At 39.2% G+C, this 16,447-nt stretch overlaps 1 protein-coding gene across 1 annotated transcript in view; it reads left to right on the top strand.

Annotated features, from left to right (window-relative positions):
• The window catches only part of PKP2 (plakophilin 2), a 121,987-nt gene that overhangs the window by 27,753 nt on the left and 77,787 nt on the right, over positions 1-16,447 (top strand). Inside the window, exon 4 of the mRNA XM_006874766.1 lies at positions 1,897-2,032. Coding sequence (XP_006874828.1) covers positions 1,897-2,032 — 136 coding nt within the window. The remainder of the gene's footprint in view (positions 1-1,896; positions 2,033-16,447) is intronic.

Genomic DNA, 16,447 nt, shown 5'->3' with positions numbered 1-16,447 from the left:
TTTTTTTTTTTTTTCTTCAGAGTTTCATATGCTGACCAACGGTATTTTACACTGCCTTTTCTCACATTTGCAGTTGAAATGAACCATCATTTTAGCGTATTAGTTAACAGTTATTTTAAAGATTCTTTTCTGGGAAATATGCTCAGGGAACAACTGCCCTTCCCTAAATCCTCCCACATCTCCAACCCCACCTCCAAAGTCACATTTCTTCAGGTATCAAGAAGTGTTTTATGAGTGACTGGGAAGGGAAGAGGGAAGGTGAGAGGGAAGGACTATGAAAGGGAATGAGGGGGTGTAAAGAGTGGTAGGGAAAGAGGGAGAGAGGAAGGGAAGAGTGATGTAGGAGAAGATAGGCTGAAAGGACTAGCTCTCTCTGGAGGTGGGGAAATCATTTCACAGAAGTCGTGATGTTTGAGTTGAGTTTTGAAGAATGGGTAAGTATTAGTCAAGTAGAAGGAAGAACTTTTCAGGAAAACAAAAAAGGGTGACTTTGGAAAGAGGTATGCAGTGTTTTAGAGAAGACAAATATGATTGAAGGTAGAGTAGATTCCGAGAGTGGGAAGAAAAGGGAAGAGGGTGATTGGAAATGGAGCCAGACTGGGGTCAGAATGTAAGCAGTGTTGTGGAGTTGGACTTTAGAGACAATTAACAAAACAGAAAACTAACACTAACAGCTGTAACAAACCTTCTTGTTAAGGAAGTCTTCATTCAGTTTGAGACATGTTTTTAGGTGGTAAAGTGTGTTGGAATAGCTCAGAGTAAATGCACACCTTCTTTGTGAACTGTGTTTAGGAAAATAAAGGATTAAGGCAATGAAATGGGTTGTAGGTGTTAGAGATTTGGGTAATTCAAAGTTTCCTAACTCATTTATGGCTTATGAGGTAGATTATGGCCGAATCTTTAAAAGCAAACATCTGTATTAAACAGAAAGCTAATTATTATGTTAGGAATGAGTTGCTTTTGTCAGCTAATACAAGCATAGTGATGGATGCTAGAGATGTAAAATCGCCAATGAGTTAAAATTTAGAGTTTCAGTATCTTTGTAAATGCATTGGAGTTCATGTATGTTAAGTATTTCCACCTCTAAAAAAATATGTATATATTAAATAAGTGGCTCAAATTTTGGTTTTAATGGTTAGTGTTGTAGTTGTTGTTGTTTATGTTGTTAAGTGCTGTCAAGTCAGTTCCCATTCATAGTGATCCCGTATAGGGTTTCCAAGGAGCGGCTGGTGAGTTTGAACCACCAACCTTGCAGTTCAGACTGACCTTGCAATCAAGTGTTTATCCTACAGTGCCACAAATGCAAGCTGTTGCTACACTGGTAATAGCTTGCACTTTTACTATTCAAAATTGGTTTCTGAGTCTTAATACCTTGGAGTATGTAGTGCTCAGTATAGATGCTGAAAGTGTTCTGCTTCACTTTTAATACTCTTAAATACTCATGAAGTAACACTTAGATGTTTAAACATGTGTTTCAGAAGCAGTGGCTGTTAGGTTTTATTCATGAGGCAATTATTCCTTATCCCCTCAACTATGCCACACCCACTAACATCCACCCATGCACAACACTACACACACTTCCATCTGTGCACACATACATGTATTAATGGGTTAGCCTCACATATTTATCTTAAAAAGAAATCAGTATCTCTTTTTAGTATATTTTATGGTTCCACTCAATTCGATGGCATCTTTAAATTAAAGACTGATCTGACCAGAGCTGGTGTACGCCTGCTACGAGCATCTCCACCTCCTGATCTCTGGGCGTTGGTTGTTTCATTTAAGCTGACATTCTAGGTATTTCCCACTATCAGCCAAGTCATCTCTAGAGGATCAGGTTGCTGAACAGGAGGGAGCAAGTTTGGTATTTTGCTGAATCTGTGACTGTTTGTCTAGGAATGCCGACATGGAGATGACTCTGGAGAGAGCAGTGAGTATGCTTGATGCAGATCACACGCCCCTGCCCAGGATTTCTGCTGCAGCTACTTTCATACAGCATGAGTGTTTCCAGAAATCGGAAGCGCGGAAAAGGGTGAGTTGGCTTTAAGAACAGTGCAAAAACTACCACACTTTCACATCTAATAAGCTGGCCCTTTAAACAAAAATGACTAACTTATTTAAAATTTAAAATATTTTCATTTCGTTATCCCCTACACACACACATATTCAAAATTATACATATGCTCAATGCCAAAAGAAATTTCCTAGAATTCAGAAACGTAAAAAGTAAAGCATTTCATTGCCTGCTTTCTCAATATCTCCCCAGAGGCAATTGTAAGTAGTCTATGTACTTACAGATTTTTCAGCAACTAAGAGGGAAAGAATGTATATGTATGTCAAGCTGTTTTCCGTATTATAAAAAGATACTAAATATAAACAATATTTTATTTTACTTTTATAATATAGCATAAACACTTACACTGTTTTCAATGAAATCTTGCAACAGTAGTTCAGTGAGCAGCGTGGGGTGTATATCTTTCTGCATGTGAACATGTGTTCCTGTAAGACAGATCCCCAAAAGTGGAAGTGATGGGTCATTTTATGTTTTTAAATCATGAACGTAAGTGGGAACGATCAATTAGTTCTAATAGACATGAATGAAAAATGAAGTTTTTCTCACTCCAAACCGTAGTCTCCTAGTCTCCTGAGGTGTTTCAGTTTTGGGATGGCCTTCAAAGATTTTTTACTACATGTAAAAGTACTTGTTCAATGGGTTGGTTGACATATACATTTTGCTGTAAAAAAAAAAAATCACAAATGGTTGCATATTTTTTTAGTTAACAATCTATCTTAGAAAATTATATTATCTATTAGCCCTACTTCATTTTTTACAACTGCTGGACAGATTTCTTTTGTCTAGATAAACATAACCAGTTTTGATAACTGACTAATTGACATTTTAGCAAAGTTTTTACATATATAAAACCACTACCAGAATTAAGATAATGAAGATATACATCACCTCCAAAAGTTTCTTTAGATCTCTGTGTAACCTATACATCCTACTCCTCCCAGCCCCTTCCCAATCCTCAGGCAATGAGTGATCTACTTTCTGTCACTGTAAATTAATTTGAATATTTTATAAATTTTTATGTTGTTGCTGTTCTTAAGTACTGGTGAGTTGATTCCAACTCATAGCGACCCTGTATAGGGTTTCTGAGGAGCAACTGGTAGATTTGAACTGCCAACCTTGCAGTTCAAACCGACCTTGTAGTCCAGTGCTTATTGTACAGCGCCACACCATAGGTACTCTCTTTATCTGGTTTCTTCTTCTTGTAGAAAAGCATCCTTGTTGTGTATGCTAATAGTGTTTTGTTTCTTAGTAGTACTCCTTTGGAGGGATATACCCATAATTTTTTTATCCACTTACCTGTTGACAGCCATTTGATTGTTTCCAGGTTTGAGCTGTTGGGAATAAAACTGCTATGGATATTTGTGTACAAATCTTTGTGTGGACATATGCTTTCATTACTCTTGGGTAAATAACTAGCAGTAGAATCCATAATTTGGCAGGTGTGTCTATAATTTTTTTTTTACTGTTTTAAAGAAACTGACAAACCATTTTCAAAAGTATCTATGTTACTTTTCATTTCTAGCACTGTATGGGAGTTCCAGTTCCTTCATATCCTTACTAACACTTGATATGATCAATCTTACTAATTTTAGTTGTTCTTTTACTGTAATTTTTTAGTCATTAATGTAACCACATGGCATAGACGTATGTAGGTTTTAATTTGCATTTTCCTATTGATGTTGAAAAAGGAGCTCTTGTAGTGTAGTGGTTACGAATTGGGCTGCTAACCTGAAGGTCGGTAGTTCGAAACTACCAGCTGTCCCACAGGAGAAAGATGAGGCTTTCTGCTCCCATAAAGATTTGCAGCTTCAGAAACCCTGTGCAGGGTCGCTGTGAGTCTGAACTGACTCCACGGTACTTAACAACAGTTGATGTTGAAAAAACAACCCTGATTACCCAGTGTAGTAAATGTTGGACTGCTAATGGAAAGGTCGGTGGTTCAAACCCACCAGCTACTTCAAGGGCTAAAGATGAGGCAGTCTGCTTCCATAAAGCTTTGCAGCCTCAGAAACCCTATAGAGCAGTTTTACTTTGTTCTCGAGGGTTGTTCTAAGTCAGAATCAGTTCAGCGGCAGTGGGCTTAATAATAATGTTGAACACCTTTTCAAGTACTTATTTGCCCTCCATATATGCACTTTAGTTCCTATTCAAATCTTTTGCCTGTTTTTTAATTGGGTTATCCTATTATTGAGTTTTGAGAATTTTTTATATATTCGTATTCTGGATATAATACTTTTCTAAGAACAGAAAATTTTATGTTTTTATGAAGTCTAATTAATCAGGTGTTTCCCTTATGGATCATGCCTTGCTGGCATATCAAAAATATCATTCCCTACTCCAGGTCCATAAAGGTATTCTCCTCTGACTTGCTCTAGAACTTTTATAAGTTTCCGGTTTTGTATTTAAGCCAATTAACCATTTTGGCTTTTAATGGTTGTTATGTATTGTGAAATATGGATTGAAATTCCTTTTTTTTATATGCATATATTCAAATACTCATATATTTGTCGAAAAGATTATCATTACTCCATGGATTTGTTTTTGCAATTTTGTCGAAAAGCAGTTGAACATAGATGTGTGGGTATATTTCTGGACATATGTGTTCAATTGCTGTTAAACAACGTTGCCTAATCAGATCCATGGAGTAAAGATAATATTTCAAAAATAGCACCTGATAGAATATGTAAGTGTGGATCTATTTCTGAACCTCACATGTCTGTCAGTTTGTCATACTGTGATTGCTTGTGAGTTGTTTTGATTCTGGAATCTATGCCACTGGTATTTCAAATACCAGCAGGGTCACCCATGGTGGACAGGTTTCAGTAGAGCTCCCAAACTAAGAACAGACTAGGAAGAAGGAGTAGGCAGTCTACTTCTGAGGGAAAATCTTGTGAGTAATAGTGAAACGTTGTCTAATATAGTGCTGGAAGTGGGACCCTTCAGGTTGGAAGGCACTCAAAATATGACTGAGGAAGAGCTGCCTTCTCAAAGTAGACTTGACCTTAATGAAGTAGATGAAGCAAAGCTTTCAGGATTCAAATGAGATGAAACACCTGAAAACATCCATTGATCACTGGAACAAGTAAGCACTAGACAGCAAGGTAGGTTTAAACCAGAAATGTTCAGAGCACACTTGTTTTAAGTCTGGACAGCCTTTCCTAAGCCATGCCCAGCAAAGATCAAGGTTTAAACCAACCTTTCAGTCTAGTGCTTACTTGTGCTTTACTGTCTATGCATAATCATTCGACTGCGTGGATCATAACAAACTATGAATAGTATTGTGAAGAATGGGAATTCCAGAACATTCATCTGTGCTCATGCAGACAGAACCTATACGTAGAACAAGAAGTAGTCATTCTAACAGAACAAAGAGATACTGCGTGGTTTAAAATCAGGAAAGGTGTGTTTCAGGGTTGTATTTTTTCACTATATTTTCTCAGTCTTTATTCTGATAAGCTAGACTATATATGAAGAAGAATGTGTCATCAGAATTGGAGGAAAGCTCATTAACAACCTCGATATACAGATGATACAGCCTTGCTTGCTGAGAGGGTAAACATCATGGTATATAAATGAAGAAAAGATAGAAGTTATCAGGATTTCATTTTACTCAGATGTACAGTCATTACTCATGGAATCAGCAGTCAAGAAATCAAATGACTTATTAACATTGGGCAGATTTACTGCATAAGACCTGTTTAGAGAAGCAAAAATGTCATTTTGAAGACTAAGGGGTTCCTGACCCAAGCCAGGGTGTTTTCAGTCACCTCATGTTTATTTAAAAGTTTGATGATGGATAAGGAAGACCAGAGAAGAATTGCTGATTTGAATTATGGTGTTGGTGAAGAATACCAAAAGTAGCAGAGAATGCCAGAAGAACAAACAAATCTGTCTTGGAAAAAGTACAGCCAGAATGCTCGGTGGGAACAAGGATGGTGAGATTTCATCTCAGATATTTTAGACATATTATCAGGAGGGAACAGTCCATGGAAAAAGAGCCCATGCTTGGTAGAAGTCATCAAAAAAGAGAAAGACCCCTGACAAAAATGACACTTTCCTTCCCACAGCACTCTCTGTTTCTCTGTTGGGTTCAATAATCCATGGCAGTGGCCACACAGAGGACAGACACAATTTGCACAAGTATGGGGTTTATTAGGCAAGTTGTAGGTTACAGTTCAGGGCCAGAAATGTTCAGGGCACACTTCCTGCAAGTCTGGACAGCCTCTCCTAAGCCATACCCAGCAAAGATCATTTAAGACTGTTGGTAAATGCCCAAAGGTACTCTATCTGCTATAAGCCTCAGCCCAAGGCTCTTGGTTTAGCTCTGTGGGTCAGCACACCTAGCCCCCCACCCCCACCCCAGTTAAATGCCTGGAGGCACCTCACTGTGCAAACAAGGTTCCTGCCCAAAAAGTCACTCAGTTTTATTGGCTCTGTGGACTGGGAAGCCCGCTGCTCTGTCTCGTGCTTGGTTTCTTGGTTCTACTGCTGCTGCCCCTCTGTCACTCCTCTGGTGCCACAGCTCTCTGTCCTGAGCCGAGGAGTTTCAGTGTGGAGGGAGGGATCTCAGAGTCCAAAATATGTGCTCCGCTCCTGACTCATCTTCTTTAATGGTAATGATATCCCCGCCTTCAGCCTCTGAGATGGCTCATTTTATACCCATGCTAGAATTTCAAGTTTTTATAACTACAATTAACTATATTAACATCCATAACTGAATCATGTCATCTTATAAATATCTTCTCTTACTTTCTCTTACCCAGACCGAGAAGGGCAAAATGTTTGGTGCAAGTTATAGACTATGGCTAGAAGTAGTTGTTAGGTGCCTAGTCCTGTGCGATTCTTAGAATTGTTGTTATATTTGAATCCATTGTTTCTGCCACTATCAATCCATTTCATTGAGGGGCTTCCTTTTTTTTTTTGCTGACCCTCCACTTTACCAAACACGATGTCTTTCTCCAGGGACTGCCATCCTTCACTTCTAAGGAGCATCCAGGCTGTAGTTCTTCTAAGGTAGATTGGTTTGTTCTTCTGGCAGTCCGTGGTTTACTTTGAGTATTCTTCTCCAACACCATAATTAAATGCAATGATTTTTCTATGGTCTTCCTTATTCATTATCCAACTTTTCACATGCATCTGAGGTGATTGAAAAATACCATGGCTTGGGTTAGGGACACCTTAGTCCTCAAACAGGCATCTTTGCTCTTGAACATGTTAAAGAGGCCTTTGACAACAGATTTGCATAATGGAATACTTCATTTGATTTCTTGACAGCTGCTTCCATGACTGTTGATTGTGGATCCAAGCAAAATATCTTTGGCAACTTCCATCTTTTCTCCATTTATATCATGATATTATTTATTGTCCCAGAAGTGAGGATTTTCATTTCATTTCATTGAGGTACAATCCATGCTAAAGACATTAATCTTTGATCTTCATCAGTAAATTTGTCTTCTGGCAAGGATGGTTGTATCATCTGCCTATGGTAGACTATAAATGAATCTTCCTCTAACCCTGATATGTTTTTTGTATAATCATTTCTTGGATTATTTACTCATCAGGCAGATTGAATTAGTGTGGTTGAAGGCTACAACCCTGGTATACGTCTTTCCTGATTTAAAACCATTCAGTATCCTCTCTAATGACTGCTTCTTGGCCTACGTGCAGGTTCATCATGAGGCCAATGAAGTGTTCTGAAATACCCATTATTCGCAGTGTTATTCATAGCTTGTCATGATCCACACCGTCATATTCCTTTGCTTAGTAAAAGCATAGTAAGCATCATTCTGGTATTCTCTGTTTTTAGCCAAGATCCACTGAACGTCAGCAATTATAGTCCTAGTTCCACATCCTCTTCTGAACCCAGCTTGACTCTCTGACAGCTCTCTGTCGATGTACTGCTACAACCATTTTGTAATTATTTTCAGTAAAATTTTATCTCCATGTGATATTAAAGATATTGTTTGATCATTTGTGCATTCTGTTGTGTGTCCTTTCTTTGGAATGAGCACAGTTATGGATCTTTTCCTATCAGTTGGCCAGATAGTTCATCTTCCAAATTTCTTGGCTTAGAAATGACTAGTTGTTAAATGTCATCGACAGAGTGACCCTTGTGTAGGGTTTTCAAGGAGTGGCTGGTGAGTTTGAACCACTGATGTCGTTCAAACCACTGAACCTTGCAGTCCAGTTCTTACCCTACAGCGCCACACTGTGATTCACTCCATGGCAACCCCAAGGCGCTCTATTAACACAGTGGCTGCAACAATGTCAATTGTGAGGATGGAGGATGGCCAGGCAGTGTGTCATTGTGCCTTGCGTGGGGTGGTTACAAGTCAGAACCAACTCAATGGCATCTAACATTTCTGGACTATTATGTTCTCTTTTACTGACATATTTGTCTATCTTTAAGCAAACACCACACTGTCATAGTTACTATAGCTGTATAATAAGTTAAAATTAGGTAGTGTTAGTTTTTCATCTTGGTAAATTTTCAAAGCTATCTTGGTTGTTCTAGTTCTTTGGGATTTCTATTTGATTTTTAAAATCTGATTATAAATTTTTGTACAAAAACCTGAAATTTTCGTTTGTTATTCTATTGAATCTATAGATCTTCATAAGATTAACCGTTTATGTAGAACTTTATTCTCAGCAGTATTTTGTAGTTTTTTCTCTAGAAGTCTTTCACTTTTGTCAGATTTATCCTGAAGTATTTTGTATTTCTTGATGCTTTTGTAAATGGAACTATTTTTTAACTTAGTTTTTGATTGCTGGATTCTAGTCCACCCACTCGTCCTTCTTGACTTGGTGTGAGGTTCCATAGATCAGGTTGTTATGCAGTGATAAGTGTTATGTGGATGTGGAGGATGACTGCATTATGTCATTCCCAGATTACATCATCACATGACTGCCAAACCACCGAGACTCATGGCTCCGCCCAGTTGACACATGACCTTCACCATCACAGCCATGGTTCTCTCACCTCACAGCTCAGACTTATGTCATTAATGCACAAAATCGTGGGGATGCTAGATTTTTTATGAAATGTCAGATAATAATTGATAAATGAGAAGTATTATAAATAGAAATACCATTTTTATATTGATTTTGTATCTAGTGATCTTATGTGTCTTGTGATTGGGCTCAATGAACTGCTTAATCACATTTGAACATTTTTCAGTCATTATTTCTTCAAATATTTTTTCTGTTTTCTCTCTCATTTGGAGACTCAAATTATTAAGACTGCTTGAAGTTGTGTGACAGCTCATCAGTAGTCCGTTTTGTTTTAGTCTGTTTCTTATGTGTATTTTGTTTTGGATAATTTTATTGCTAAGCTTCAGATTCTTCCATGCTTAATTACCATTAATCCTACTTAGTATATTTTTCATTACAGACATTGTAGTTTTCATTGTTTACAAGTCAGATTTCAAGTTTTAAGAAATATCTTCCAGGATCATATTAATATGGTCTACTTTTCCTCAAAGGAGCTCTGGTAGCGTAGTGGTTACAAATTGGGCTGCGAACCTCAAAGTCAGCAGTTTGAAACTACCAGCTGCTCCGTGGGAGAAAGATGAGGCTTTCTGCTCCCGTAAAGATTTACAGCCTCAGAAACCCTGTACAGGGTCGCTATGAGTCGGAACCGACTCCACGGCACATAACCACCACCACCACTACTTTTCCTCAAGTTTTTTGAACATATGAAGACAGTTAAGAGAGTTAATAACCCAGTTGATAATTCTAACATCTGTGTCCTTTCTTAGTTTTACTTTGCTGGGTTTTTGGGTTTTTTTTTTCTTATTGTGGGTTATAGTTTCATTCTTTTTTGATATAACTGGTCATTTTTTACTGGATATTGTACATTCTAAGCTTTACATTGTTGTATGCCAGACATTGTGAATACATTATTGAATGAGAGATATTTCTGTAAAGGAATCCTGATGAAGTTTTGTGTTACACATTGGACTACTTGTGAGGTCAGCTGTTTGAGTCCACCAGGCACTCCATGGGAGAAAGATTAGGCTTTCTGTTCCCATAAAGATTTATAGCCACAGAAACCCTATACAGGTTCTCTGAGTTGGAACTGATTCAATGGCACACAGCCAACCAGCCAGATACTTTTGTATTCCAGTAAATGTTCTTGAGCTTTGTACTAGAATGTAGTTAAGTTACTGGCAAGCTGTTTGATTCTGCCTTTTATTATTTGGTAGGTAAGAATGTTGTTGTTGTTGTTGTTGTTAGGTGCCATCAAGTTGATACCGACCCATAGCGACCTTATGCACAGCAGAACGAAACACTGTGTGATCCTGGGCCAAACTCACTACTGTTACCATGCTTGAGACCATCGATGCTGCTACTTAGCCAATCCATCTCATTGGGGGGGGTCCTCCTCTTTTTCTATAGAACAGCATTTAGTCTAGAATTAATTGTTTTTAAGTACCGTGGAGTCAGTTCTGACTCATAATGACTCTGTATAGGTCTTCCAAGGAGTGACTGGTGGGTTTGAACCTCTGACCTTGTGTTTAGCAGTCCAGTGCTTATACTACAGGACCATACCAGGCCTCCAGAGTTAATTAGCCCCCACTATTAAGGATTGGAGGAAGACTCATTAACAACTTGCAATAAGCAGATGATACAACCTTGCTTGCTGAAAGTGAAGAGGACTTATAACATTTACTGATGAAGATCAAAGAGCACAGCCTTTGGTCCAATGGATTGCATCTCAGTGTGAAGAAAACAAAACTCCTCATCACTGGACCAATAAACAACATTCTTATCAATGGAGAAAAGATTGAAGGTGTCAAGGACTTTATTCTTCTTGGATCAACCATCAACACTCATGGAAGGAGCAATCAATAAATCAAACGATGTATTGCATTAGGCAAATATGCTGCACATGACCTTTTTAAAGTGTTGAAGAGCAAAGATGTCAGCTTGAAGACTAAGGTGCACCTGACCCAAGCCATGGTATTTTCAGTAACCTCATATGCATGCGAAAGCTGGACAGTGAATAAGGAAGACCATAGAAGAACTGATGCTTTTGAGTTATGGTGTTGGAGGAGAATATTTAAAGTGCCATGGGCTGCCAAAAGAACCAACAGATCTGTGTTGGAAGAAGTGCAGCCAGAGTGCTCCTTAGAGGCCAAGATGACCAAACTTCTTCTCTTATACTTCGGACATATTGTCAGGAGGGAGCAGTCACTGGATAAGGATATCATGTTTGGTAAGGTGGAGGGTCAGATAAAAAGAAGAAGACCCCCAGTGAGATGGATTGGCCAAGTGGCAGCGTTGATGGACTCAAGCGTGGCAACAGTAGTGAGGTTGGCTCAAGATCAGGCAGTGTTTCGTTCTGTGCATAAGGTCACTATGGGTTGGTACTGACTCGATGGCACCTAACAACAACAACAACAATTAAGGAGTCCTGGTGTGGTGCTGTGGGTTAATGTGCCAGACTGCAAAGCTGTTTGAACTATGAGGTCGGCAGTTCAAGCTCACCAGTCGCTCCTCGGAAACCCTATCCAGGATCACTATAGGTCGGAACTACTTGACGGCACTTAACAATAACATTAAGGCGTCCTGGTACAGAACTGTAAAATAAGCACTGGACTGCTAACTGCAATATTGGGTGCTCAAACGCACCAACCAGTCCTCAAAAACCTTGTATGGGGTCTCTGTGAGTTGCAACCAATTCGATGGCATTTAAAATCATCAGTAAGGCCATGCATTTCTGAGAAGTCTAATGTACCAAAGATTATGAGGGTTTAGTTCTTTCTGGCTCTATAGTGAGAATAGATAGTGTTCCTGGTCCTGGGTGGGCATGAGGAATTGTGTCCTTAAATCCTTTTGGGTGGTTATTTCCCTGACCTCAGGTAGTTAGCTTTCTTGAATAAATGAACCCATTAATTCTCAGCTGAATACTACCAGAGACCTTCTGCAAATTTTAAGAGTTTCTTTGCAGCTTTACACTACTCTACCCTACAAACACTAACCCCTTTTGTCACCCCAGACTCTGAGCTCATGCTCCTCAACTCATGGAGTTGAGTTCCACATAAGTTTTCCATTATACTACTATGTCCAATTATCAAAATAAACTATTTTACATATTTTGTCTCATTTATTAGTTATTTCAGGCAGTAGATAACTCTATCCTAATTTCTGTTGAGTCATTTTAATTTTGATAAGTAACTCCCTGGTATCCTCCCCAAACCTAATTTTATACTCCTACCAACAGTGTGTCAAAGTGTTCATTTTTATGCACCATTAATAACAAAAAGGTATCATTCTGCTTCTGTTAACCTAGCAAGCAAAAATCTGAACTGTCCACTCAGTGTAGAACTGTCCCATAGGATTTCTAAGGCTGTCAGAATCCTTGTGGACACAGACAGCCACATCATTCTCTCAGGGAGCAGCTGCTGGATTTGCCTATCTGTTGGCAACCAAGTGCTTTATCACTGCACCACCAGGATTCCCCAGTTACGAATATGTAAATATAGAATTACAGTAGCAAGTACGGTTGGCATAAGTATATGGGAAAACAAACCCATTAGTTACCCATGGTAACTTGGTAACACATAACTCAGTAGGCATAATTAGGTATGCAGAGGGTAACCACCTGAAATCTCTGATGGTATTTCAGGAATCAGAGGAAAAAGAGAATGTGGTTAATCTTACAAGTCTGTTTAAGAAGACCACTTGTACTGATTTTTTCATTTGCATTTCTTTAATCATGCAGCTGAGCATCATTTGGTAGTGTTTTGGCATTGTATCTCTACTGTCAGTTGCCACTTTGTGTACATTGTCTATTTTTTTTCCTCCAAAGATGTGTGTCTCTTAGTTTGTGGTTTTTCATTTTGTATTTCTATATAGGAAGCATATATTTGGAGTCCTGGTGTGGCACTGTAGGATAAGCACTGGACTACTAATTGCAAGGTTGGCAGTTCAAACCCACCAGTCGCTCCTTGGAAACCCTATACAGGGTCACTGTGAGTTGGAACCAACTCAGTGGCACTTAACAAAACAATGCATGTATTTCTATTGTTACACATGACAAGATATTTTCTCCTGCTTTATTATTACTGTTGTTGACTTTGTTAATGATGTCTAATCATGCAAGATGTAAACATTTTTATGAAGTCAAGTTTGCCAGTACATTTCTTCATGGCATCTATATTTTAGGTAGTTTTTAAAACTTACTCCCACATTTAGATTACTTTTTTTTATTTAAAGGATTATTAGGCATCTTTTGTTGATCCTTTGCCTGCAGGTTTACTCCATAGGAAGAATGGGTAGTATGTTTTATAATGTATTTGTTGTTGTTGTGAAGTGCCATCGAGTCGGTTCCGACCCATAGCGACCCTGTACAGGGTTTCCAAGGGTGTAAATCTTTACGGGAGTAGAAAGCCTCATCTTTCTCCCGCGGAGCAGCTGGTAGTTTCAAACTGCTGACCTTAAGGTTCGCAGCCCGATTCGTAACCACTACGCTACCAGAGCTCCTTACTAGGACCAAAAAAGCCTTCTGTCTTACAGGCCGCTCTACTTATCAGCTGGGTTCAGTCACTCATTGTCATGACCACACAGAACTCAGACATCAGACTCACAATCATGGAGTTTATTAGGGAAGTTAACAGGTTACAACACACAATCAGCTGTGCTCAGGGCACAGCTTTTCTAATCAGGACAACCTCTCCTCAGCCGGCCCCTCTGCTCAGTTAATGTTACAAGCTGTTGATCAATGCTCACAGAAAACACTAAGCCTGAGTCTGAAGGCACTGGGCTCTAAAACCGTGAGTCAGCCAACTTAGCCTCCCAATTAAGTGTCTGGAGTCATCCCACTATGCAAGCAAGCCTTGCGCAAAGTCCCTCAGTTTTATTTGCTCTGTGGACCTGGAAGCTGTGTCTTGTGCTCTGGCTCTTGGTTCTGCTGCTTCTCCTCTGCCACTTCTGTGGTGCCACAGCGTTCTGACCCTGGACAGATGAGGTTCAGTACACAGGGATCTCACGGCCTTTAGTCTTGGTTCTTCTTTGATGACAGTGAGAATCCCCCTTTCTCCTGAGATGGCTCAGTTTATAACCATCTAAGAGTTCCAGGATTTTGCAATCACATTAACTCTGTTAACAGTCATTCACAACTGACTCATATAATCCATCAGCATCTTCTTAACCTTCTTATACCCAGATTCATCAGGAAAAGGTTGTTTGGTGGAATTTTCAGAAACTCTGACTAAAACATTTAACAATTCAGTACATCGCAGCTAATAATTAATTGAGCTTCCATATATGTGTATAAAGTAGCTCTGGTAGCTTAGTGGTTATAAGTCGGGCTGCAAAACTCGAGGTCAGCAGTTCAAAACTACCAGCTGTTCATGGGAGAAAGAGATGAGGCTTTCTGTTCCTGTAGAGATTTACCACCTCGGAAACCCTGTACAGGGTCACTGTGAGTCAGAACCAACTCCACGGCACACCACTACCACTACCACCATATGTGTATAAGTAAAGAGAATTGGGCTCAAAACTAGCCCTCCGATGGCTAGTCAGGTTAATGTTTAGGACTTTTTCTTATTCCAAATATTTAAAATCTGGTCACTATTAGATATGCCTTCCTTTTGTAATTCAGAATTACTTAACACGTTGTTTTTTCAAGGTTGCCCAAGTTGGGCTTGATTTCCATTTCCTTGTAAATTACTGATTTAATCACAAATACTGAAGGATTGAAGCTGTGCTTGCCTTCTTAGCTCTTACTCAGAAATAAAGCTAGAACAAAGACTGAAAACAGTGAAACATAAAAACTTTATTAAAGCCTAAAAACATGTCTGCTTGATAGTAAAACCTTAGAATGGTGACATAACTTAGGATATTAACAAAATCTTGCTAATATAAAATATGATGCTGTGGTTTTGGATTTCTGTATGAAAGATAGTTACAATTGGACAAAATGATGCACATTTAGATTATAAAACTTTTAAACCATTAGCAACTTTATTTTACTTGATAAGAACTCTCAGCATTTGGCACTGTCAGTCTCTCCATCTTTCTGACTTCTCCATATTTCTTCTGTGAGCAGCTTATCCTCTGCCTGTTGCTTAAATGTTCCCATTCCTTAGATGTTTCCCAGGTACTTCTTTTCTTACTCAATACCATCTCCTGACCTGCCTAAATCGCTCCCACAGCTTCTTTTGTGATTTAGATGTGGATGACTCACATTCTACAATCCATATCACTCCTGGAATCCGAACCACATGTTCATCTATTTTCTGAACATCTCCATTGAACTGAAAACATCAACATATCCAAAAATGAGTACATTATCTTCTTTTGCTTTCCCTTTCAAGTTTCCAACGCTTCACAGAAAGGGTTCTTCTTTCTGCTTGGGGACATAGGCCACTTGGTGGTTTGATCATGAATTCTGTTGCAGGGGAGAAAAGACCCCTGAATTCAAATGTTTTTACTAGAGTCCCTTTTATTATTAAATAGGACAAAACATGGCAAGGACAAAAACAGATCATCTTTATGGGCAGACCATCAGCCTGTGGCCATAATAGTATCCCCAAGAATTCACCTCCAGGCAGCCAGTTTAATAGGTTACAGAGAATTTCATCACAAAAGCAGGTCCAGTGACAGCTGTCACAGGTGCAGGCTAATGTGGAAGTGGGAAGGGGACAATTGCAGAAAAGTTTACAGGATTGGACCTGAGGCCCTCGGGCATGACTCATAACCGGGGGGACCCAGTACTCCAATTTCCATTAAGAGATATACCCAGGCAAGTCCCTGAGAGTAAAACTGCCCCTCTCTGGGCTACTTAGGGTAGTGACCTTAATCCACATTCAAATACACTGAGCCCATAAACAAAGTTGCCTTTCCCTGACTTTGGCAGTGATGTGTGAACCTAGTATCAAGGCTTAAATTGGACTTAGGACTCTGACAGCTGGTTGAAGTCTCCCCCTAACCAGGTGCCTTAAGATTTCAAGCTCTAAAGCAACTCTCAGGAGTCAGTCACTCAGACCTGGATTTGAATCTACCACTCTATACAGAGTCGCTATGAGTCGGAAGTGACTCGAGAGCACTTAACAACTCTTACTAAGTAGTCCTGATGTGGTGCTGCATAATAATACATTGGATGGCATGGTTGGCTTGCGCTTCAAGGTTGTTGGTTCAAATCTACCAGCCGCTCCTCGGAAACCCTATAAAGGATCACTATGAGTTGGAACCGATTCTATAGTACTTAACAACAGTAACTCTTACTAATAATGGATGACCTAGAGTAAGATATTTTACATCTCAGCTTTTAACTATAAAGATAATGTTGTTGGTTAGGTGCCATCGAGTCAGTACCAACTCAGCAACCTTATGCACAGCAGAACAAACCACTGCCCAACCTCACTA

This window comes from Chrysochloris asiatica, unplaced genomic scaffold (assembly GCF_000296735.1).
Source record: "Chrysochloris asiatica unplaced genomic scaffold, ChrAsi1.0 scaffold00299, whole genome shotgun sequence".
NCBI classification, from domain to species: domain Eukaryota; kingdom Metazoa; phylum Chordata; class Mammalia; order Afrosoricida; family Chrysochloridae; genus Chrysochloris; species Chrysochloris asiatica.
This window is presented reverse-complemented; position numbering and strand designations above follow the sequence as displayed.